The sequence below is a fragment of the Hemicordylus capensis genome, chromosome 7 (genome assembly GCF_027244095.1).
Source record: "Hemicordylus capensis ecotype Gifberg chromosome 7, rHemCap1.1.pri, whole genome shotgun sequence".
Lineage (NCBI taxonomy): Eukaryota > Metazoa > Chordata > Lepidosauria > Squamata > Cordylidae > Hemicordylus > Hemicordylus capensis.
This window is the reverse complement of record NC_069663.1, coordinates 27,261,590-27,286,850: the sequence shown is the minus strand read 5'-3', so window position 1 is coordinate 27,286,850 and position 25,261 is coordinate 27,261,590. Positions and strand designations below refer to the sequence as shown.

Genomic DNA, 25,261 nt, shown 5'->3' with positions numbered 1-25,261 from the left:
AGCCTCAAGGGCTGCCCTGCCTCGGAGCCGAGGGAGGCGGCTACTGGGGCTGGGAGCAAGTTTTGGGACCGCCCTTGGAGGGGAGTGCTGGGGCGGGTGATGCTGCATGCAGGCGCGATCCAGCAAAGAGGGGCAGCTGAAATGTGTTTGTGTGTGTGTGTGTGGGGGGGAGGAATAGACTTTGAAAGAAGCCCTTCTAAAAAGTGTTGAGTTCAAACTTCTGCGTGGGAATGCATTTGCTTCCCCTGGAGGGAAATCCCTGCGGCTTCATTCGGAACTTGCCCCCTGGGGCCAGAGGGAGCTCCTCTCCTCCACCCGCCCCCCAGGCCCAGAGCTGCTCCTTGTAATATTTCTCATGCTCTCCCTCTGCTTTTCTAGGAGGAGGATAATCAAAGTGGCTAATAATTAAAACATGCACACCTTCTTAGAGTCACAATTCAAAACACTGTCAAAGCATCAATAGCAACTGATGACAAACTTTTAAAAACAGCAGCTGTTGCAAACAGCGGCCAGCGCGGTGTAGTGGTTAGAGTGCTGGACTAGGACTGGGGAGACCCGAGTTCAAATCCCCCTTCAGCCATGAGACTTGCTGGGTGACTCGGGGCCAGTCACTTCTCTCTCAGCCTAACCTACTCCACAGAGGAGTTGTGAGGAGAAACGTAACTATGTACTCTGGGCTCCTTGGAGGAAGAGTGGAAAAGAAATGTCAGGGGAAAAAAATATATTCTTTACATTTAGGAAGCAGCAGTGAGGAGGAGAAGCCTGCTCCTACATCTTTCAAAAGGGGGAGCACGGCCACACTTCTCTCCGCCCCTGCACTGGCCAACATCTGCATTCCAAGGGTCCTCTGTTAGCGGTGGGAGGCAATGCCGTATCTTATCCCTTCCCACCTCCCCTTGCCCCAGCTGTGGGAAACTCCACAGGGTGGGGTCAGGGAAGAGGCTGTCTTGCCGCCTGCGTAGTGAACTTGGGGCTCGCTCCTCCAAGGAAATGCACCCATCATGGCACCCTCGCTGGCTGGTGCACACGTGACAGCGGCTCGCTCTCTCTTGCACAGGACCCGCTCTGGGTTCCTGGCCTTGCTTCTCCCCTCCTCTTGGCCGAGCCTCCTGGTTTCCTTTGTTCTGAAAGCAGAGGCCTACCGGGAGCTGCTGAATTATTATGGCGGGTGGCGCTTCTTGAATTGTGTTTTCAGTTGGGGAGGGGTGTGGAGCACTGCAGGAGTTTTAAAAAAGAGGCTGCCGGGGGAAACACCTGCAGGCCTGGCCGTGAACAAAGCCGCTCTTGTCGGGAGAGCGCACACAGGGCAGGCATCATGGTGGCTGCCCAAGGCTGGGGGGGGGGGCTCGGAGGCACTCCCAGAGAGTCCCCCTCCCCGCCCTGAAAATGCACAGGGGCATCAGGGTCGCAGCTTCTCCCATCCAGGAACATTCATCGTCGGAGCCTGAGCGGTTTCAAAGCGTCTGTTTCCGTTTGTGCCCAAAAGGGCTTTAGGGACGAGGGCAGCTTCCCCACCCCCCGTCCTGTTCGGTGCCCTGTGCAGTCAGTAGAGTTCTGAGCGTGCCCAGGAAATGCGGCACTGAGCACCCCGACCCTCCTTGTGTGTGTCTGAGTCGTGTTTTGCCTTCCTGGCTCCCTTTTCTCTCTAGCGAGAGGAAGCAGAATTAATTATGCCAACAGGAAGCCAATGTAAATGTAGACCTGGCTCAGCTGAGGGCAGACTCGGTGCTCTTGGGGGCGCAGGGAACACAAGCCCAGCAGAGCTTTTTGGGAGCCCCTTGCCAGGGGCCGCACCAGGTGCGCCTCGGAGTGCTGCTGCTCTGTGGATGGAGCTGCGGTGGCCACTTCTTCGTTCGTATCGCTTCCTCTTCGGCCAAGTTGATTTAGTTGCCATACAAGCGCAACACGCGAGTGCTCTTTTGAGCCCACTGGGGGGGGGGTGAGTGGGGAGCAGAGGTAGCCCCAGGCCAGGAGTGTGCCTCAGTCCTTGGGCGTGGGGGACCCGACAGCCCTGTTCAGCCAGCCGGTCTGAGCACTGCCCGCCTCCGTCCCATGCAAAGGCCTCCTCTGTGTGAGGCAGAGTTCTTCCCTCCTTAGGCACCTCACTCCAATTTGCATGAGGGGACAACGCTGCTGGAGTCTCTCCGGTTCACACTGGATGACAAACACCTTTGTCTATGTATTGGATTTTGCAGGATGAAGTGGCATGGCGGGGGGGGGGGAGTGCAGAGGGCCCCCGGCCTGCTGCTGCTCCAACTGCACTCCCTCCCAGCTGGAGCTGCAGGCGTTTCTCTCTGAACAGCTCCAGCCTAGCCTCACCGTGCCTCGCGGGAGTCTGCACCCCAGCGCACAGAGGCACTCTTGCTTGCTTGCTTGCTTGCTTGCCTGCTGTGGGCATGGGGCCACGCGCTGAGATCAACAGTGCCCCCCCCCCCGGGCCGGATGCTGGCGGCAGGGTGGCACTGCGGCTGTTACACATGGGCAGCTGCAGGTGGAAATGTGGTCAGACCTGCTGGGCTTCCCAGGCTGGGAGTGGGTGGGGCAGGGGGGCTGGCAGCTTCGGGCCCAGGGAAGGCTTGGCTGGGAGGAGAGGTCTGCCTGGCTGCTGTTGCCGCCGCAGCCACGAGGCTCTGGGCAGCCCCCAAGGGCCCTCCCTCCGGCTACCCCTCCTTGGTTGCTTCCTGCCTTCAGAACAGACCAAGAGGGCAGATGAGATGCAGATCCCAAGCTGGCATCAGTCGGTGGCTGCATCCTATTTGCCAGCCTGGTTTGTTTTGAGTGCCGGTAACAGGAGACTGGATTGGGGTGGGTGGGGAGAGGAGACTAGACTGACCGAATTAAGCAAAAAACAGACCCCCCCCCCAATTGCCTCTTTTTCTCCCCCGCCACCAAAAAAGCCCTCAAGGTGTTTCCCCTCTGGAAAGAAGAGCTTGGGTTCTCTGCTCAACTGCCGGGGCCAGACGAGAGGGCTGGACACACCTTGCCCTCTCCCTTCTGCAGGGGCCATTGTGGTTGGGGAGGATGGCAGTTGTAATCCAGCAACCACCTGGGGAGCCCGTGCCCTCGGCTGACTGCTCAGTTGAAATGCATACGAGTCTTGCCTTTAATCCGGGATCGCCAACGATGCTGATCGGTCTTGAACTTTGGTGGTTGTGGCTGGGAAGCCATTTTGACTGCAACGTGTTCGTGGGATCGGAACTATTCACTGTTCCCCAAACTGGATGGAAGTAAAGTATTGGAACAGCCTCTACCTTTGAACCGTTGGGTGGGAGTTGGCTTTTAGGCCGGGCCAGCTGTCTTCCGCCTAAGAAAATCTGTCCTGCCGGTCCTCCGGAAAGGCACCTTTGCTGGAATGTTGCGGCAGGTACACATGCTTTAAATGCAATTGAGTTCATTAATCAGCTGAAACTCAGGCAGTTAATTAAAAGCTCCTGACAGTCCTGATTAATAGGAACATGTAGAGATTATTAAATCAAGGTGGTGGCAGGGAAGCTGATTGGTTTGAATAAATTGGTGGAAGAGGGACACAAGATGAGCCGGTGTGGGCTTCGTCTGAGATGGCGGCTGCACACCAGCCTTGAGTCCCAGATCGACTTTCAATAGCTGATGGGGCTGTAGCTCGCCGGCAGCGTGTCTGCTTTGCGTTCAGAAAGTCCTGGGTTCAATTCCTGGCAGTGCCTCCAGGTCGGGCTGGGAAATCTCCATCTGAAATCTTAGAGAGTTGCTACCAACTAGAGAACTACATGGACCGGAGGTCTGACTGGGTAGAAGGCAGCTTGCTATGGGGCAGGGGCGTAACTCTAATAGGGCAAGGGGAGACAGTTGTCTGGGGACCCACTGCCTTGGGGGGGGTTCCCCAGAGGCAAGTCACGTGACTGACTCCCCCAGCCGCACACCCGCCCGGGCTTCCTTCAGTTGTTTTCATCCTCCGAAATTGACATGAATGTTAAGACCTGGAGCTACCAGACAAGCATGTCTGTCTCTAGTGCCATTATGTGACTTGCATCGTTCACAATTTACAAAACCTTTAAAAAAATAATTTAGGATGATGTTCTGTTGTGGCACATAGGTTATATAGAGATGGAGATATATAAATTTTCCTATGCTTTTTGTTACCACTATTCAGCCTCATTTAAGATTTCTTTACTTCATGAGCTGGGCTTCAGTGGAGGCTGGAGGGGGGCATTTTAAAATCTTGTCTCTGGGCCCACTCCAGCCTTGCTACACCCTTGCTATGGGGTCTGCCAATGAGCATGTGACAATGGCATTCTGAAAACAAAGGGAAACATCCAGGAAGGCTCAGGTCCCTGCACCTTTTGTTTTATAGAGTAATTATAGGTTGCAAATGTCAGGAAAGGCCTCAAGGAGTGTTCTCCCTCTTCGGAAGAGTCCAACTGGATTGGGCTAGGTCACAAGCAACAGGTATTTGGAGCTTATATGGCCTCAGACCACAGAGGTTCCATTTATCCATCATAGTTAGCAGCCACTGATGGATCCTTCCTTCTCTTCCTCCACAAATCCCTTTCAAATCCATCTAAGCTAGTGGCCATTGATTGGCACATCTTGTAGCAGTGAGTTCCATAGATGAATCACGTTTGTGAATAAACACCTTTATTTTGTTTTTGATTTCAACGGCTGATCCCCGAGTTGTTAGAAGGGGGGGGGAGTCTCTCCACAGCTGGAGTTCTCCAGCTGTGGTTAAACTGATGAGCCCCATCATCCTCAGCGGCAGTGGCAGACCGCTTCAGGATCTCTGGGAATCTTGACTGCTGAGCTGTGTATACAGAGAAGGAAGATCTGGGTGGCCCAACCTATCTGGAGCATCTTTTCTGCCGACAGGATGTTTCTGTAAGGCAGGCGACAGGAAAACTTGGGTGTTTTGGAACAAGATGGAGAACTGTAAGAGGATGGGGTTTTCTGACTCCGTCTCTTTCCCAGAGCAGGGGTCTCCAACCTAGGGTTGCTAGCCACATTGTAGCAGGGGATGTTGGGAATTGTAGTCCAACCACATCTAGCAACCCAAGGTTGGGGACCCCTGGATGGATGGGTTGACTGACTGAGGCTGCTATCCTATCCTAAGCTATACACAGAGTAAGCCCAACTAAACACAGTGGGACTTACTCCCAAGTAAAGCTGCCCAGGATCAGGCAGCAGATATAAATAAATTAGCCTCCCTGATTTATTTTCAGAAGTAGGCAGATTAAAACTGAAATTTGCCACAAGGTTTAGAATCTGTACCCAATGTTCAGAATTTTAGCACATTTGGAATCTGTGGGGGATATGGGAAGAAAAAAGTGTCATTCTCTGGTGCAGTCCTATTCACCTGGAAGTAACTCCATTAAAGTCAGTGGAACTTCTCAATAAGCATGCTGCACAGGTTTTGTTCAGGCAGTAGAATAGTGAATATATCTACTGAAGTTTGCAAGTTCTTTTGCAACTTTTATTTCAGCCTCCCAAAGCCAACAACATGGTTAAGGTTAGGGGGAAGGAAATCTAAAGTGAGGGATACGCGTTAGAACTAGCTTGGGAATCCTCTCTGGTGCAATTTTGTTTATTTCCACAGCAGGCTCCAGAACAATAGGAGTGTCTTGCCAGCCGTGGTGGAGCTGGGGTCAAGGCGGCACAGAGGCTGCCAGCTCCAGCTCCTGGGCAAAAGAAGAGGCGGATTATGATGCAGCTGAAACGTGAGAGAACTAGAGGCTGAAAGAAACCTTTCGACTTCAGTGTTTCCAGTAGGAGGAAGTCAGCCAGAGAGACTTCCTCAAATCCTGGGGAACTCTCCCCAGACACAAGGGAGAGGGGAAGCTGGCACCTGATCATGGCAGAGGAGGAGGAGGAGGAGGAGAGGCCAGCCTCCCCTGTTCGTGCTAACTGAGCAAAGAGGTGCCTTTGAGAGTGGGGACTCGCTCCTATTTAGCAGGAGGAGAGCAATGGGCACTATCCAACTCCACACACACACAGCAGCAGCATCCCTCCAGTGGCTGGTGTCTGCAGATAGGAAGCTGCCAATCAGAGCAGTGGTCCATCTAGCTCCGTATCGTCATTGACGGGCAGCAGCTCTCCAAGGTTTCAGGCAGGAGTCTCTCTCGGCCCTACTTGGAGAGGCTGCCAGGGGTTGAACTCCTGGGACTGTCTGCTTGCAAAGCAGGGGCTCTACCTTTTAGACTGTGAGACCTTTTGGGAGGGGGAACCATCTTATTTTTCTACACAAGCTGATCTGAGCACTTTTGCTGAGAAGTAAAATAGTAATAGCAGCAGAGTTGGTGTCGCAGCCGTAGGATCTTTGCCAACAGTCCAGAAATATGGGCAGGGTTGAGAAATGAAGCCCAGGAATGCTGCAGGTGCCAGCCCAGGAATGCTGCAGGTGCCAAGCCAGGTGTGGGCACCTTTTCAGTGGGTGGGCACCATTGCAGTAGCCAAGCTGTGCCCTTCCTTTGATGTTTCTGACCTAGCTGGAGTCCACTTCATCAGATGTCTTGGCCTCCATTTCTGGACACCCACACTCATCGGTTGCTAACGCTCCAGCAACCTGATAGGCTCTAGTCCACGAAATCATCTACTACAAGAAATCTGCTAATCTTAAAGATACCACAAGATGTGTGGTGGTTTTTGCTGCAATGGTGGTGCTCCACACCCTGAAGTACTGGCACTAAGATAATGGTTTGTCATAAGTGTGTGTGCGTTTCTCTCTCTCTCTCCCCCCCCCCCCCCGTTTGGGTAGAGGCAGTGGAGCACACACATAGGGTTTTAAGAGGTACCAGCAAGCATCTAGCAAGAGAGATGCCTCCACTCTTGCTTCCATATCCCTCCTTTGTTTTTGTTGTTGCCCTTGTGTCCATATCTAAATGGTAAGCCTCTCAGGGCAGAGACCTGCCTTGCCATTCTTTGAAAAGCGTCATGTACATGCAGAGGTGCACCTAGGTAATTTTGGAGACTGGGCCTCAAGGCCTTTGGAGGCTCACCCCCACCCAGCCCATTAAGCATCAAAATGCTGGGCCAGAGGACTACACCACCCGGAACAGACTAAAGAGAATGGGGGGGGCAGGGTCTATGGAGCCCTGGACTTCAGACCAGAAGTCCAGGGGTAAGAGCGCCCCTCTGTACATAAATAGTGCTACAAGATGACTTACCCGGTGGGGGCTTTGGGGACAAAGCAGTGCAACAGAACATGGAGAGATTTTTAGGGGTTTGTAGTGGCCACGAGGCAGAGACCCCTTTTCTCTCTCAAAAGAGAGTTTGCAGCAAGGTCCGAACCTGCCCCCAAATGAGAGACATCTTCTGTCCCAGAAACCTTGCCTGTTCGTTGGTGGTGTGCTGTGCGACAGAGAGGAGGCTTGGGCTGCAGCCCTGGCGCAGTGGAATGGAAGAGGTTTGCAATGGATACGGGGCAAAGACCTTCTCCATCGGGAATTCTTTTCTTATCCCGAAAAGAATAAAATGCCAGTGCCTAAAGAGAGAGCGAGCGAGGGAGGGGTGGGGGATTCAAATTTTACCGGGAAGCCTGATTTCCAGATCAGTAGAAGCTACTGGTGTGATCGAAGACTCACACAGACACACCCTCGCTCAGAGGCGCCCTGTTCACGAGGGAGTCCACTCCCACTCTGGGCACAACTTTTGGGCCTGGCGCAGGACAGCGAAGCAATGACATCTGGGAAAGTTTGCAGCGGCCGCGGGGCAGGTGTCTTCCTCCTCCTTTCCACAGCTCGCCTGTGTGTGTTGGCGCGCAGGTCGTTCCGGATCCACTCCGGAGCGGCAGGCGGGGTGTTGTGACTTCACCGCCGCCGCCCGCGATTGGCTCCGCCGCTTGTCACTCAACGCACTTCCTTCTCGGGGAAAGGAGAGGGGAGAAAAGTTTGTTGGGGCCAGAGAGCCGCGCACCGCTGCCGTCGGGGTTGGCCTCTGGCGCGCCTTTGGAGACGCCGCGGGGACCCCCGGAGGCGCGCCGGGCAGGCGTGGCGCTCCAGTCTCCTCCGTCCATGTGAGGGTCTCCCCCGGCTGAGGGGCAGAGAGGGGCGAGGGCGGCGGCGACTTGGGCCCCGTCGCGATGGCTTCTTCCCCACCCGGTGGAGGCAGCAGCAGCAGCGGCGCCGCTTCTCCATCCCCGACGTCCCCCGGGGCCGCTGCCACTGCCCCGGAGCCGGCTCCGCCATGCGCGCTCCTCGCCGGGTCGCCCTGCCACGGCGTCTCTTTCCAGATCCAGATCGGCCTGACCCGGGAGTTCGTGCTGCTGCCCGCATCCTCGGATCTCGCCCACGTCAAGCAACTGGCGTGCTCCATCGTGGATCAGAAGGTACGTACGAGGAGGGGAGAGAGAGAGAGAGAGAGAGAGAAAAGAGCGGCGGGGGGCAGAAGGGTCTGGCCAGACACAGAGCGCGTGTGGGCGCCGGGGTGGGGAGGGCGGCTGATTGGGGCGGGGGCGAGTGCGGGTCCCTCGTCCCGGGGGTGTTTGTGTCCTCGCGCGAGCACCTCGGCGGGAGGCGGAAAAATGTGCGGGGTTGCATCTCTTCGCCGGCACCGACTCGCACCTTTCGACTCCGCATCGAGAAGGACGACTCCTCCAGTGTGGCTACCGCGCTCGCCGCGGTTGGTTGGTTCCCTGCGCCCCATGCCGAACCGTGCATCTCGGCGGCAGCACCCCCGCCCCGAAGTCTGATGAGCTGGAAGGGAGGGACCGAGAGGGAAACTTCGACTGTCTCTGAGCCCTTTCTGACTAAGTCGCAAAGCAGCAGCAGCAGCAGCAGCAGCACCTTCGCATCGAGCCGGAACCGAAGGACTTCCCTTCCCTTCCCTTCCCATCCTTTGCCGTCGCTCTCAACATGCCTGCCTCGGGTTGCATCCTCTGGCTGCAATCCCTCCTCTTTCTCGGTTTTTCTTTCTTTTTGGCAGCTCTGGATTGTAAACTCTCTGGTGCAGAAGAGACCTGGAGGATTTACTGATAGGTTTATTTCACTGGATCTCTTCTGTACATGCAGCCAAAGCAGTGCACAAATGTGTGTCCAAACCTATAGAGCCCCATAAAATCAATATATTAAAAGGCGGGGGGGGGGAGTACCATGAACAGCGGAACATAGAGCACACAACTGATTGGCCTCCTATTTAGTCACGTGCAAAGAGACTTCAGGATGTGCTTGCTGGTATTCACAGCTATGCGTGACTAAGAGTTGGGTTCTTTAGATGAGCACCATCAATGGGCATTTAGTGATGCTCTGTGCATGCAAGAGGGTCCCCCATAATTGGGTGTTGGCGTGCATGCATGGCTGCCCCATTGTGTGTACTGGAGATTGTGTGTGTGCGTGCATGCCAAAGATTGTTTATCTGTGTTTATCTGTGTGTAAACATGTGGTTTGTATGTTTGACATCGAGACCTTGTGCTTGCAATCTTAAGCACACTGACTGGAGGGTAAGTGCCACTGAGCTTGATAGGGCTTCCTTCTGAGTAGGCACACATCAGATTGCACTAAGTGCATTCAAGCGTGCAGCTTAGTTTCATCTCTGTGAAACTCCTTGGGACATAGAGCTAAATGCTGCTGTCCACGGATCAAGCTGTTTGCTAAAGGCAGAGGAGCAGGGGTCAGTTAAAAAAATGGCAACTCTAGGGAGAAAACCGGGTTCAAATCCCTGTTTACATATGAAGTTCAGTGGATCAGTCACTCTCTGATATAGCTATGTATTTCTTTTTTTTTTCCTCCAACAAAAAAAAAGTTCTCAAAGCAGTTTGCAAAAAAGTTGGTGCTCTGCCCCCAAAGGGCTCACAGTCTAAGAAAGTTGCCCTACCTCATAGGGATGTTGTGAGGATAAAAGGGGTGGGGGAATCCATGTGTTCTGCCTGAACCCCTGAGATGACAATGAAATTGAGAGCAATGCCCAGGCAAGGGGGAAGTGACTGTTTGTGTTTATGATTTGCGGTGGCTAGTACTGGGAGCTTGGTGATTGGGATGGGAGATGGAGAGGGAGAGAGGAGTCTCCTCCGAGGCCCAGGGGTGGTGATGGGAGGGCCAGGAGTGGGGGGGGAGCAGCAGGCTAGGCTAAAGGAAGACCGTCAGGGCAGGAGGGGGCTGGGTGCGTGGCTTGCAGAGACTCCCCGGGTACGCTGCATTTGAAATACCCCTTTGTTTAGCAGCTCTCCTGGCCTGCCCTGAATCTCCTTCTCTTAAAATGAGAGGTGCTCCTCGGACTGAAGCCTTCCTCTGTGGCAAAGGGGAGGCCCTCAGCACATGCTCAGAGGCCTTCTTGGATGCCCGTCTTCCAAAGCTGGCCCCCAAATGAGGCAAAGCCTTGCTACGGGCAAGAACGATAATGATTTCTGCGCGATGCTTTTGGAGGGCTTGCTAGTACTTTGCACACACAAGCTCGGTCCTCCTTTCCACGGCCTCCTCGTAAGGTAGGGCAGTAGAACTCTCTCCCCGTTCTGCAGAGGGAAGGAGGGAAGGGGCACCTTTCCTGAGCTCATGCAGGGAGTTTGCGGTGGCGGGGCGTCCCGACGCTGGGGTCCTGCTGCGGCTGGCGCTCTTGACGGCTGCACACTCTCTGGGCTCCCCTGGCGCCCTTCCGTTCCCCTCTCAAGCGGTCCAGGGCAGCAGCTTCTATATATACACGTCTATCTACATTCCAGCCAAGGAGCGGAAACAGCAGCGGAGATACTGGCGGCCACTTTTTGCCGGGCAGGAAAGGGAAAGAGTTCCTGGCTGTGTCTTGAGAGGCTCAGCGCTAATCTTGGGGATGGATGCAGGATGGAAACCGCCCACCTCCACATCCTTTGCTCCAGGCAGAGGGAAACCGGGGAGTGCTTGTCCAGTGGGGGAGGGGGAGCTGGGTCCAGCCAGGTGTGTCTGCCTTAAGAAACTTCCTCCCCCCTCTTGGCACCCCGCAGACTGCTGGGTTGTACCCACTCAGCAGCACCCCCGTCGGTCGCCCCAATCCAAAGGGATCTCCTCACCCCCAAACTGTTTCATTTGGCCTCTTCCCTAAGGTGCAGGGCAGGCCAAGAACCTCTGCCGTATCCTGCACTAGAACTGGGCAATTCAAAGGCTGAACCAGGGAAAGCACAATTCTGCAACCTGTGTCAATTGCACAAAGGTGGGATATTTGCATATTTCTTTCCTTTCCCAGCATAATTCTGGTTCTGCTCATTGCAGGAGGGGCCAGGCATTGAAGTTCAGCTCGCAAGCACTGAAATTCTTACTTGGGCACCTCTCTGGCTTCTTAGGGCCGTATGCTTAAGCTGTTGGCCTTGAGGGCTAGAAACTTGGTGGACTTTTTGTTTCAATGAAAGCTGGGGTTCTTGGAAGCTGAATTCCTTTGACTCGTGACCCCGTCCTGAGGAATTGTTGCAAGCCTTGAAAATAACCGATTTCCTTAGATTAGCCTTCATGCAGTCAGTCAGTCGGTCTCTGAGATTCCAATTTTGCAGACAGGGCTACTGAGGTGAGCCCTATTTGGAGTCAGCTTTGGCACTGAAATGTAATTTCAGGGCTGGTCCTAACATGTGAAGTAGCAAGAAAAGGGTGCCCTTGAGCATGTGCAGAGAGGTCTGGGGGGGCATGTGATGGCCTCACACTGATAGTGGAGGGGATGAGGTTGAGAGGGGAAAGGGTTGATTTTTTAATAGTGTCAGGAGTAAGAAGATGGGAGATGTACCTGTATTCTCCCCTCCCGCCCCGCCAGAGGGGCTCATAGCAGCACTGGGGGCTGGTATTTAGATCAGGAATACTGTGGGTGTGTAGTGGGAAGATTAAACTCTCTCTCCATTAGCACTGCTGGTCTTGTGGTAGCAAGCATGACGTGTCTCCTTAGCTAAGCAGGGTCTACCCTGGTTGCATATGAATGCGAGACTACATAGGAACATAGGAAGCTGCCATATACTGAGTCAGACCATTGGTCTATCTAGCTCAGTATTGTCTACACAGACTGGCAGCGGCTTCTCTGAGGTTGCAGGCAGGCGTCTCTCTCAGCCTCATCTTGGAGATGCTGCCAGGGAGGGAACTTGGGACCGAGATGCTCTTCCCAGAGCAGCCCCATCCCCCTAAGGGGAATATCTTGCAGTGCTCACGCTTCTAGTCTCCCATTCAAATGCAACCAGGGTGGACCCTGCTTAGCTAAGGGGACAAGTCATGCTTATTACCATTAGACCAGCTCTCCTCTCCTCATGTGTGAGCACTGCAAAATATTCTCCTCGGGATGGAGCCGCTCTGGGAAGAGCATCTAGGTTCCAAGTTCCCTCCCTGGCAGCATCTCCAAGATAGGGCTGGGAGAGATTCCTGCCTGCAACCTTGGAGAAGCCGCTGCCAGTCTGTGTAGACAATACTGAGCTAGATGGACCAATGGTCTGACTCGGTATATGGCAGCTTCCTGTGTTCCTAGTTGAATTGGCATCCACCCATCCATTCTGTGTGCCTGCACTAAAGTAAAACTGAAACATTGGAGTGAGGGGTTCAGATCCCACATCTTCCACATCAAATCTGGTTTGCCTTCAGAGAGGGAGACTTAAGTTGGACTCTGTTTTTGTACGCACAATTTCCAACCCTTCTTGAGGGCTCCTTTGGTGGAGTAAAAAAACCTAAGAAACAAAACCTTAAAACAAATAACAGAAAGCAAAGCAGTGAAACCGAGAAAATATATCAAAAATATGTGTTGCCTTTTGGAAGGCTTTTAACTCCAAAAGTGGGTAATGGGGTGACAGAGCTCAGGCAGCACTTAGTCTGCATAGCCCCAACTGGAATGTAGAACCTCCATGTTCAGAGGCTGTCTACCTTTTGAATGCCAGAAGCTCGAAACAAGCAACAAGGGGAGATAATTACCTCGATCCCTCCTTGTGTGGGGCTTCCACAGATGCACTGCTGGAAACACCCGGGCTGGAAAAGATGGAGCCGCCTTGATCTGACCCAGCAGGATGATGTATTAGTGCAAGGGTGCTTGGTTTGGGTCCCCAGGTCTTGCTGGACTACAAAACCCAGCATCGCCAGCCACAATGGCTAAAGGCTGTTGTAGCTGGGGATGATGGGAGTTGTAGTCCAACAGCATCTAGGCTCCCCAGTGTGGGAACCCCTGAATTCTTGTATCTGAAGATGCACAGTACTGACCGGCCTAGTAGGCAGTATTCCCTCTACCTGGGATTCCCAGATGTTGTTGACTACAACTCCCAGAATCCCCAGCTGCAATGGCTTTGGCTTGGGGATTATGGGAGTTGTAGGAATGGCGCAACGAGGAAATGACTTGACTAGCAAGCCGGAGGTTGCTGGTTCAAATCCCCGCCGGTATGTTTCCCAGACTATAGGAAACGCCTATATCGGGCAGCAGTGATCTAGGAAGATGCTGAAAGGCATCATCTCATACTGTGCAGGAGGAGGCCATGGTCAACCCCTCCTGTATTCTACCAAAGACAACCACAGGGCTCTGGGGTCACCAGGAGTCGACACCAACTCAATGGCACACTTTTCCTTTTCCTAGTCAACAGCATCTGGGAATCGCTGTTAGAGGGACACTACTACTAGGTATCTGGTGGGCCCCTGTGTGAAACAGGACACTGGACTAGATGGGCTTCCTTGGGCCTGATCCAGCTGGGCTGTTCTTGCACCCTTACTCTGCAAAGTGTCCTGTGCATTGCTGGGGCTGAGACCGTCAGCTTGAGTCATAATGAAGTGTTCAGGGTGGGGGGCCGTGTTGCCCCACTCTGATGCAACCGCACTGGGCGTTTCCCATCGCAGTGTCCTTCCCGGTCCCTGGGAGCCTTTGGGGTGGCAGAAATGTCTCCTGCCGAGCCTCCAGGTCCTGAATAGAGGGCTGTTCCCTCCCAGCAGCGGTGAGTCACGGGCAGCTCCTTTCCTGGGCTCAGCCTGGGCTGGCTGAGCTTAGCCGAGTTGCTGCGTTTATTGCCGGCTATTTATGAGGCTGTTTCCTGCCCATCGAGAACAGTCTGGGCAGCTGTAGGTGGAGAAAGGAAAGCATGACTCAGCCATTCATTCCTGCTCCACTGGCCTCAGGTGCAGGTGCCGGGTTCCAGGGCCGCCGCGCATCTTGGTGCTCCTGAAATGCTGGATGCGATGAGCTCCTCATGTTGGGCTGCTCTGGTGCTTGGCTCCAAGAATGGTGGCGGCTGTCCCCAGGCAGCGGAAACAGTGCGCTGGGTTGAGCAGATAGGAGCAGCAGCCCTCTGTGACGGGTGCAAACAGGGCTCCCTAGAACATTTAAAAGATGTTGAGAGAGTTCCAGTGGCAGAGACGTCCTATCATGTTTGGTCTGGGCCTTAGGCTGCAATCCTGTGCCTACTTCCTTGAGAGTAAATCCCGGGACTTTAACTTCTGAGTAAACACCTCTAGGTCTGCCTGGTAAGAGCAGATGTTGCTGGAGGCCGTTGTGGCTGGAGATGATGGGAGTTGTAGGCCAACATCATCCGGGGACCCAAACTTGGGAGCCTCGGTCTAATCCAGCCTTCTCTTTCCATCAGCAGTCAGCCAGATGTCTCTGGAAATTCATAAGCAGGATGTGAATGTAGTGGCCACACCCCACTGCTTGTCCCTCACAGCTGGTCCTCTGAGGTAGACTGCTTCTTGATGTGGAGGTTCCGTTCCTAGCCGCGTAAGCCCAGCACCCTACCCTCCTCCTTGCCCAGTCAGTAAGGGCTGAGACAGGGCTGTGGTGATGGGGGATTCCCCGGTGCAGCTGAAGGTTATGGTGGGAATCCCAGGTGTCCTGACCCCCCCAGCTCCGGAATGATGTCACAGCGCACATATTGCTGTTGGAGAGAAACCGAAGATACATGGGGCTTCCCCGCGCTGAGAGGCTGAGCAGCGGGTGTGTGCATCCGCTCGGCTTCCGACACCCGGATTGGAGACCGGATTTGGGGAGGCGTCTGGGTTGAACTTTGCTTAGTGACCTTGGAAGGATTACAGATGGCAAACTTTAATTGTGGACGATGTTCCTACGGATGCGTCTCCCCCTTCGACGTCAGCATTGGTTTTATGCCAGTTAAATTGTCTTGGCTTCCTGCCGGAGGGCCTGGGTGATTGGCGTTTGAAAGTGCTGAGAATTCGGCACCCCTGGGGTTCCCAACCAGTGCTACTCCAGATCAATGTCCCCTCTCACAGGGATTCCCAGCTGTCGTTGACTACAACTCCCAGAATCCCCAGCTGCCATGGCTCTTGTTTGGGGATTCTGGGAGTTGTAGTGAACAACATCTGGGAATCCCTGTGAGAGGGGACAGTGCTCCAGATGTTGTCGGCCTCCAACTCCTGTCATTCCCAGCCACAATAAATTGAAGCTGGAGGTGAGAGTCGTAGTTTATTTAGCAACATCTGGAGTACCACTGCTTATTAACCCCTGCTCTACCCCACAGAGCTTACAAGTCCTAAATTTTGACAGCGGGCAAAGAGGGCAAGGCATGGATGTGAGCAAGTCTTCTTCTTGATGCCTGGGGTCGTCATCAAATCTGGTGGCAGTGAATTCCGTAGGATCCCTGTGCTGAGGCACAGTTGGTCTTGCTGTTGTGTATCTGACATATCTTGGGGACGGGGAGGAGAAAAGGGAGGGGAGCCCAAATCTTGCCACGATGAGTATAAACACCTCTGGCAGGAGGAAGGAAGGGGGAGGTCAGCTGGAACGGGGCAAATGTCTCCAAGGGGGGCACCCTTGAGTTAAAAATAGCAGTCTGGATTTGCATTGCAGTTTGTTGTAACCAGAAAGCGTGAAAGGGTGAATCTCGTTCCTTGTCTCAGCCTGTCTGAAACATCTTTCTTTTTCTCAAAAGATTTTAAAAAAACAGGGCCTGGCTGGTATTTGGATGCAGGTGCTCGCGGGTGTTCGTCTGCTTTTGGTTGCAGCTTATTCACACATGGGCTTTCAGTTTGAGGTTTAAAGCCACAGAGAGGGGTGTGGGGTGTGTGTGTGTGTGTTCGCATGCATGCATGCGCGCATGCACACGCATGTATGCAAACTTGCTGGCCTTGTTCACACAATGCAAAAAATAAAAATAAATCAGTGGTTTCCCCTCTACTGCATGGTTAGGATTTTCTACTCTGGCCTTCAGCTATGCACTCCTGCTCAAGCCGGGAGCCTGTCTGCCCATGTGTAGTGCTGGTTTTGTGATGCAACGGTGTTCTGCTGCACCAAACAAGCCACTCCATTCCAGGCAGAGTCTCCTGTGCCTGGTCCAGACATTAAGCTGTATGAGTGTACAGATGTCTGTCTACTCGTACATGTTTGTGTGAATGGCTGAACCTGTGTTCATTTTAAAAGTGCACTTTGATATAATGCATGGTACAGATAAGAAATGTGCTTCTGTACCTGCGTTCAGCATAACATGTACCTGTGAACACTGTACACTCATATGAGTGTTGAACATAATGTGCGAATTGGCCTTTGGTGTTTTTTCTGGAGAATTGAACCATGGCAGGTTGTCTTCAAAGTTTACTAGGCTGCCACAGACTGACCTTTGGGAATGTTAAGGGTTTGAACTTCAGACTGCTGCAGATATAATGTGTGGCCAGTGTTCTCTCTAATTTTTTTCACCTGTGTGTGGAATGAGTTTTGCTCTGGGTGGCAGTATCAAGGCAGTGTGTGCGCATGTGCATTCAGAGTGGGTCCTTCCTGATTCCACCCGAGTGGGATCTAAAATTAACTGAGCGGACATCAAAAAACATGTGAGCACATGCACACCTTAGAGGGAACACTGGATTTGGCGACTTGCCTTTCTGCCTGATGTCTTTGCAGTATCCTAATTCTGAATCCACTCTTCAACATCCTGCAGCCTGCATTAGAGTTAACTGAACACCACCCAAGTGCATTGAAAGGCACCCCAAAGATGTATTTCTTTAACTGTCGGGAGATGAAGCAGTGTGTCTTCACCAACTCTGCCTTTCTGCAGAGTGAAGAAAAGTTAAAACAACCCTGATGGTGGAACTAGAGTGCCAGCATGGTGTTAGAGTGTTGGTCTAGGACTGGGGAAACCTGAATTCAAGTCCTCGTTCAGCCATGAAACTATCACTACTTATATATCACTTTCTAACAAATGTTTCCAAAGCAGTTTACATCGAAAAATAATAAATAAATGAGATGGTCTCAAAGCGCTCAGGATCGAAAAAGAAACATAAGGTGGACACCAGCAACAGCCACTGAAGGGGTGCTGTGCTGGGGTTGGATAGGGCCAGTTGCTCTCCCTTTGCACAATGTAAGAGATTACGCACCATTTAAAGGGTGCCTCTTTTGCTCAGTTTTTCTATCTAGCTATCTGTCTGTCTGTCTTTCATATTTATATACCATCTAATATGTGTATCCCCGGGCGGTGTACATAATTTAAAATACAACAAATATAAAACAGGATAAAATTATTAAAACGATTTTACGATATAAAGCAAGCAATTTAAAATTAATTAATGTTTCGCAGGGGAGAGCTGGGTGACTCTGGGCCGGTCCCTTCTCTCTCAGCCTAACCTACCTCACAGGGTTGTTGTGGGGATAAACAGAACCGTGTCCTCCGCTCTGGGCTCCTTGGATGAAAAGTGGGGTATAAATATAAAGGTATACAAAGAAGTTCCTCGAGTAGCAAAGGACTGGGGTGAAGCCCCACTGGGGGGACGGGGGTCATGTGACGATCTGGGGGTGTCTTCAGCTGCGTAGGACTGTGTAGGAGTCTGGGGCGGTCCGCTCTCATCGGCAGCAGCTCTTCAGGGCCTCGGGCAGAGTCCTTGCTCGCCTCGCCTGCCCCAGATGTGCTCACGGCAGACGCCGGGGGCAGAGCGTCCTCCCTGCCAGGCAGGCTCTCTGATCCCTGGGCGAGGAGGACCAGCGATGCGGCTTGTCTCGTCTCGCCTCGCCTCGCCTCGGCTCATCTTTCCCTCCCTGTATCGTTGCAGTTCCCAGAGTGCGGCTTCTATGGACTCTATGACAAAATCCTGCTCTTCAAGCATGACTCGTCTTCTGCCAATATCCTGCAGCTGGTCCGAGCTGCCAGCGACATCCAGGAGGGCGACCTGGTGGAGGTGGTGCTTTCAGGTGCGGTGGCTTAGCCTTAGAGCGAGGGTCTGGACCCCGGGTCCCCAGACATGCTTTGGGGCAACTGTGGGCCCCTGCAGTTGGGGATCGTGGCACTGGCAGTCCAGCGAGACGATCTGGGAGCCCAGGTCCAGGACCCCTGGCTGAGAAGAAGAGCACATCTCTGTGTGCGTCTGAAGCTGCCCCTGGGCAGGCCCATCAATCCATTGAGCCTAATACTGCCTGCTCTGACCTGGCACCAGCTCTACAAGGGTCTCAGGCAAAGACACCTCTTGTTGGGGATGGGGCCGTAGCTTAGAGGCGAGGCAGAGGCCTCTGCTTTGCATGCATTTCCAGGTCGCTCTGGCAAAGACTCCTGCCTGAAGCCTTGAAAAGCAGCTGCCAGTCCGTGCAGACCATGCTGAGCTAGATGGACCAAAGGTCTGACTGTTGCCCGGTGATGACGATTGAACCTCAGATCTTCTGCAAGTAAAGCATATGCTCTGCCGCTGAGCATTCTGGGGATCTGCCATATAATTTAGTCCTGACAGCTCAAGAGAACCTCCGTGCTCAGTTGCAGTCTACCTCTGAATATAAGGGGCTGGAGACAAACCAAAGGGGGCTATCGTCTTAATGCTGTATACAGGTGAAACTCGGAAAATTAGAATATCGTGCAAAAGTCCATTAATTTCAGTCATGCAAATTAAAAGGTGAAACTGATATATGAGACAGACGCATTGCATGCAAAGCGAGATAAGTCAAGCCTTAATTTGTTCTAATTGTGATGATCATGGCGTACAGCTCATGAAAACCCCAAATCCACAATCCCAGAAAATTAGAATATTACATGGAACCAAGAAGACAAGGATTGTAGAATAGAACAATATCGGACCAATATCGGATTCTTACACTTTGTCTTCCAATTCTGAGATGGTTGGGACTCTCCTGTACTTAGCGGTAGTGAAAAGCTACTAAGCTATTTTTAATTAATTCTTAAAACCCCAAAGCTGTTCCCTTTGAGCTGTCCGGGTTCCTAAGGGCCATCTTCCTCCTTCCATAGCCACGGCCACGTTCGAGGACTTCCGGATCCGTCCTCACGCGCTCAACGTGCATTCGTACCGTGCACCGGCCTTCTGCGACCACTGCGGGGAGATGCTTTTTGGCCTCGTCCGCCAGGGACTCAAGTGTGACGGTAAGGGCCCCATCGCGTTTGGAACAGTGGGTGACCACCGGAAGAAAAGTCAAAGGGGCATTGGCCGGGTTCTGACATAATGGGAAACCCTGGTTGCCTGCTAGGAGAACCAGCCTTGGAGAGCCACAGGCCTATGCCCTGAAATGCACACGGTTAATGATGCTCCGTTGTGATCAGAGACTTCTCTCTCTTGAGGCAGACAAGGCGGCTGGGCTACTTCAAGGTTCACAGAGCAGAATGCCCCACCTTGCCCGTAAAAACAGGTTTCTGCACATCAAAGGATGTGCATGTTGGGGAGAGAGGCTGGAGGGACGATCTCTTTCCCTCGACCTGCTAGAGTCCTAGCTGGGAGGAATCTGAATGTGTCTGCATTTTGTTTGACTCTCTGTGCCTGAAAAAGCGGGCATGTCAGCAAGATGGGGGCCTAGCCTAGCCCTATTCCCAGAATGGCTGGCTTTCTACCATTTGTCTGGAGGATGATTCCGCCATGGGAGATCTCCGCCTGCAGTCCAGTGGTCATCTCTCTGCGGAATGAGTTTTTTCCTGGGCGGCAGTATCAAGGCAGTGTGCGCGCACCTGCATTCAGAGTGGGGCCTTCCTGATCTAAAATGAACCGAGCGGGCATCCAAAAACTTGTGAGCATGCGCACACGTCTGCACGCCTTCGAGGGAACAGTGCTGTTGTCTGAAGTGACCAAGTCCAGGTTTCTTCTCTCCTCTCCTGCTGTTTTTGAGAAGCAGGGCAGTGAGCCCCCCCCCCCCCGCCAGCCGCCAGACTGGACTTTTTCGGTGAACCAGCCTCTTCCTCTTGACCTTCAGAGTCCACGCGACCTTCTTAGCTTTGTGGCCCCATCCTGTGCCCGCCCCAGGGCCTGGCATGGGATTACCTGCTTGGCTTTTAGGTCATTAACGTGTTTAATACTTAATCACACGTTAATGCATTTCTCTCCCCTCCCTGTGGAACTGGTGTGGCAGGCAACTGTCCGTTCCGTTCCGGAGCACTTCCTGAAGGGACCAAACCAAAGAGCCTTGGGGCAGGGCTGATTTTAGGGCAGGGCAAGCAGGGTGCCCCCCCCCCGCTCTTTTAAGCCCCATTAAAATAACTGGAAGGGGCCCCCGCACTGGACTCTTTGGCCTGGGGGCCCCCTCAACCCTCTGAGCACCACCTCCAGCCCCCCTTCCAGGATCACCAACTTGCCATTTGTTCCCCCCCCCAGGCTGTGGGCTGAACTATCACAAACGCTGTGCCTTTAGCATCCCCAACAACTGCAGCGGGGCCAGGAAGCGACGACTCTCCTCCACCTCGCTGGCCAACTCTCAGTCCCTGCGCCTCTCCACCACGGACTCCTTGCCCTCTGATGATCTGGTGAGTGAGGGTGCCACCTGCTGGCTGCAGATGGTTCTGTCAGTCTGGCTGAGGGACTAGAAACTTGACATATCCACCTGTTCAGCTGGGAAGAATGTCAAGAGAGGATTGTACATTGCTATTAGAACTGATGTCATTTGTCTTTTTTAAAAAAATCCTGTAATCTGCTAGAAGTGTTTTAAAAGCACACTTGAATGAGGTGTGTACAGAGATTATTGCTAGCTTGTTAGAACCAATCTATGATATGAAGAGTTTGTGGATGTGTTTCCGCGAAATAAAGTCATACTTCCCTATTAACTAGAGATACCAAATTTTGCATACACAATTCTGCCACTTAAATTAGCTGAATGCACTACTTTTTACACTGGAATATGCTGGGGAAAGAAGAAATTCTGAATATAATCAGCGTATTTTAACTATTGTTTTCAACAAATTTTTAACACTCAGTAATCAGATCACTAATTGGAAAATGACATCATGCCCAAGAGAAGCAGAAGATCTTTCTCAGATTCAAATTTACTGTTATTCAAATTGACCATATATGGTAATTGTTCAAAAAATGAATAATGTTTGAAGTTGAAATCTTACAAATTTCAACCTGTTCTTTTACTTCTTTTTTGCAAGCGCGTTAATAAAACATTCTATTACATCTATTTAATTTCTTAAACTCCCCTAGAGGTGTAATCTCTGCAAAATGACTTTGCCCGGTCAACGATGGACCTCACTTACTAATCCATCGTAATTCAGAAACCTAAAACTGGTGCATGTAAGACTATTCCAGGCCGAACCTCTTCCTGGATGGAGAGGATGGGAAATTGGGAAAACAACTGTTCTTCACGGGAAGAATGTGGGGCACTAAATGTTAAGATGCAGAGAGCCCTGTGGGATCAGGCCCCAAGGCCTCTCTAGTCCAGCATCCTGTTTCACGTAGTGACCCACCAGATGCCTCTGAGACACTCACAGGCAGGAGCTGAGGGCATGCCCCCTCTCCTGCTGTTGCTCCCCTGCAATTGGTACCGAGCGGCATCTTGCCTCTGAGGCTGGCGGTGGCCCAAAGCCACCAGACTAGTAGCCACTGATAGACCTGTCCTCTGTGAATCTGTCTAAACCCCTTCTAAAGCCATCCAGCCTGGTGGCCATCACCACATCCTGTGGCAGAGAATTCCAGAGATTAATTATGCGCTGGGTGAAAAAGTACTTCCTCTCGTCGGTCCTAAATTTCCCGACCTTCGGTTTCATGGGATGACCCCTGGTTCTAGTGTTGTGAGCGGGGGAGAAAAAACTCCTCTCTGTCCACTCTCTCTGCTCCGTGCAGAATTGTATGCACCGCGCAGTCATGTCTCCCGGTAGTGGCCTCTTTTCCCAGCTACTAAAGAGCCCCCCACCCCTTCGTGTTGGGGCCTGGCCTCTTCTTCTCCCCACCCCAGAGTCGGAGCTCCATGGAGACCTTCCCTCGCCGCCTGACCTCCGGGTACATCGGCCGCCCCATTGAGCTGGACAAGCTCTTCCTGTCCAAAGTCAAAGTGCCCCACACCTTCCTCATCCACTCTTATACGCGGCCCACCGTCTGCCAGTACTGCAAGAAACTCCTCAAGGGCCTCTTCCGCCAGGGTCTCCAGTGCAAAGGTGAAGGCGGGGGCGGGGGGGGATATGAGGATGGGGTGCAGAAAGTACGGAGGAATGGGAAGTGGGTGGGTAGAAACAGCTGTTGCGAGGGTCAAAGGGGAGACGCCTTCGCAACAGGGGTGCTTCCCTCGTGCCCATATATGAAGCTGCTGCCTTATACTGAGTCAGACCATCCTTCCATCCAGCCCTGGGCTGCCAGCTCTGACTGGCAGCGTCTCCGGCAGGGCTGGGTCAATCAGTCAACAGTTCCTGTTGCACAGCTCCTCCTGGTGGCAGCCGCTTGCATTGCAACCTATTGTTGCCCAGCTCTGCTCCTTCACCCCAGTTTGCAGGCAGGTGGGGCAGGGGGACGGGGCAGGACGGAGCGGGCAGTCGTTGTGCGGTTTGGGACCTTCATTCTCTGCTGCTTCTTCCCCGCTGCCCTCTTGTCCAGATTGCAAATTCAACTGCCACAAGCGCTGTGCCACGCGAGTGCCCAACGACTGTCTTGGGGAGACGCTGTTCAACGGTGGCGGTGAGTTGCCATGTTGCGGGGGGAGGGGCGGGTTGTGGCGGGGGGTGTGTGTGTGTGTGGAGCTGGAGCCTGGCTTGAACTCCTTCTTGCCTTGGGAAACTTACTTGTGCACCCATGGAATGGTGCATGCGTGTGTGTGTGGGTCACTGGCACATCGCTCACTTGTAGGGCTGCAGTCAAGTTTCCCAGGCAGTTCCCCATGAGTAGACTGGGGCTACTACAAAGCCTTAGCCCTGGGCTTCTCAACCTTGGGTCCCAGACGCCGTTGGGCTACAAGGCCCATCCTTGCTGTTGGCCATCGTGGCTGGGGATGATGGGGGCTGTAGTCCAGTGACATCTGGGCACTCCGAGTTGGGAACCCTTGCCTTATCTGGTTGTGAGGGTTGACCCTGAGCTAAATTTCAGAGTTTTTGCTCCAGAATCAGGTCTTTCGGGCAGGTAGCAGCAGTTCGATATCCTTGCAGAGAGAGAGAGAGACGGAGGGTACAGTACAATACAGTCCAAATAAGTTTTCCACTGAAGCAGCTGTTAGTATGGACGTGGTTTCCCCTCCCAATAAGGGGAATATATTCGGGATCAGTTACCCAAGCATTGCCCACGCATCGCCTGCCTGCTCTTAAGAAGTGGGAAGGACAGCAGTGCCTCTCCATCACAGGGCAGAGTAAAGATTTAGGAGACCTTCCGACTGGATAACCATGGGTGCAGGAGGCGTTGGGCAGACCATGCACGGTGCTGATCGGCTGTGTGTCTTCTCCCCGTTGCTCCCCAGATGTGCCCATGGACGACACCAGCGACCTCAGTGAGGCTGACAAGAACTCGCTTATGGATGAATCGGACGACTCGGGGATCATCCCCGGTTCACACTCGGAAAACGAGCTGCAGGTGGACGAGGACTCGGATGACAACAGCAAGTCCCAGGGGTGAGGAGGGGCAGCCCTTCCCCCAAGGAGAGATGGGCGGGCATTAAATATATGCTGGGGGGGGCGGGAATAGGGAAACTTTGATCTCCTCAGTACCAACTTTGTTCTAGAGCTAGGCCCAGGAAGAAGAATTAAATTTTGGTCCAACCTGACATTATCCTAGAGATATAAAGAAAGTTCAGATTTGTGTCAAACAGCCAGAAAATGGATATTTCCTTGCCTTCATGCATTGATGCAGTCCAACATGTGGCTGGAGAGTGAATGTGTCCCTTTCTGTGTATGTGCACGCACACACATGCACACACCCCTTTGAACTGCTAGGGCTTCTCCTGCCTTCCCCACTGAATATCTGCTGCCTTTCTTCTTGTCCCTCGGCCCTGTGCAAGGTTTTCTGTCGCTGCCAAATTTGGCTTTTTGTTACCCTCGCAGAAGCAGCAGTGTTTGTTAACATTCCATTGCTGTGACAACTTAGTAGATCAGCAGTGCAGGCAACCTGGCAGGCAGGCATTGAGAGAGGATGTCTTTTGTGGGCTGGATTTGTCTCTGATTCGCTGCTGTATCTCCACCACCACCCGTATGTTTTTTTAATAAGGCCCTGGGACACAAATAGTTCACAACTTCCCTTTGCCCCAAGTTTTCTGGAGTGTTTGTTCCACCTGGATTCTTCCTTGCTTCAGAGATTCCCGCCCTTGGGTCCCAAATTTCTTTAGACTACAATTCCCATCATCCTCAGCTCCAGTGGGGGTTGCAGGGTTGTTGTGAGGATAAAAATAAAGCAGCTTGATTAAGCTGTCCTGAGTTCCTTGGAGGGAGGGTGGGATATCCAAATAAAAACAGAAAAAGTTCTATTAAGAGCTAATCGGCCTTCTTTCCTTTCACTGGAATCTTAGTTGATAATTACCATCTTCACAAGTTAGCCCACTTCTGCCTCAAACATTTATGCGTCTGCCATCTTGGATCGGGATGGATGACATCATAACAAACTTCGCTGTTGAGGTCTCTCTATGTTTCACTCACTACAACTGCACCAAATTTGGTCCAAACCGGTTAGGTGGTTGACAAGTTAGCCCACTTCTGCCTCAAACGTTTACATGTCCTCCACCTTGAATTGGGGTGGATGACACCATCACACACAACGCCATTGAGGTGTCCCTGCAGCTGTCACAAATTTCATGCATTGAGAAGCTGGTAGGGACACGGAGCGAGCTAGAGAGGGCTGGGTGGTCCCGTAAACTTACTTTCCTTAAGAAAATTCCCCTGGGGGGGGGAAAGCAATTTGAAGAGGAGGCGTAGGAATAACGATCTTTCTGTTTCTTCCTGCTGCCCAAGGCATTTCTAGTGATGCATCCCGCAAAGTGCTTGGGACTGTGTCGCTTTGCTATTTGCCCTTAGCCTGACCAAAGTTAAAATGCACCTTCTGGAACTTCCCCTCTCCAGCTCCATGGGGTACATACCACTGATGCGAGTAGTGCAGTCGGTGCGGCAGACGACCCGCAAGTCCAGCACGGCTCTGAAGGAAGGCTGGGTGGTTCATTTCAGCAGCAAGGACACCCTGGTAAGTGCCAGAGCGGAACCGCAGTGGGAGTGAGGTGAGGCTTTTCGGGCAGTGAGGCCATAGAAAGAAACCCAGGAGGCTGAGCTCTGGGTGGTGGTGGTGGTGGAAGAGGATTTATGTATTTA

The 25,261-nt window shown here is 52.7% G+C and overlaps 1 protein-coding gene across 2 annotated transcripts in view; it reads left to right on the top strand.

Annotated features, from left to right (window-relative positions):
* PRKD2 (protein kinase D2) overlaps positions 1-25,261 on the top strand; it is a 40,990-nt gene that overhangs the window by 3,523 nt on the left and 12,206 nt on the right. The window contains exons 1-8 of one of the 2 annotated variants that reach the window (XM_053267817.1): positions 7,044-8,290; positions 17,847-17,985; positions 19,025-19,156; positions 20,373-20,521; positions 21,949-22,147; positions 22,581-22,661; positions 23,431-23,581; positions 25,019-25,136. In XM_053267817.1, coding sequence (XP_053123792.1) covers positions 8,045-8,290; positions 17,847-17,985; positions 19,025-19,156; positions 20,373-20,521; positions 21,949-22,147; positions 22,581-22,661; positions 23,431-23,581; positions 25,019-25,136 — 1,215 coding nt within the window. In that variant the 5' untranslated portion in view covers positions 7,044-8,044. Of the gene's footprint in view, positions 1-7,043; positions 8,291-17,846; positions 17,986-19,024; positions 19,157-20,372; positions 20,522-21,948; positions 22,148-22,580; positions 22,662-23,430; positions 23,582-25,018; positions 25,137-25,261 lie in introns of those variants that run through there. The other variant, XM_053267818.1, reaches the window with a different exon arrangement.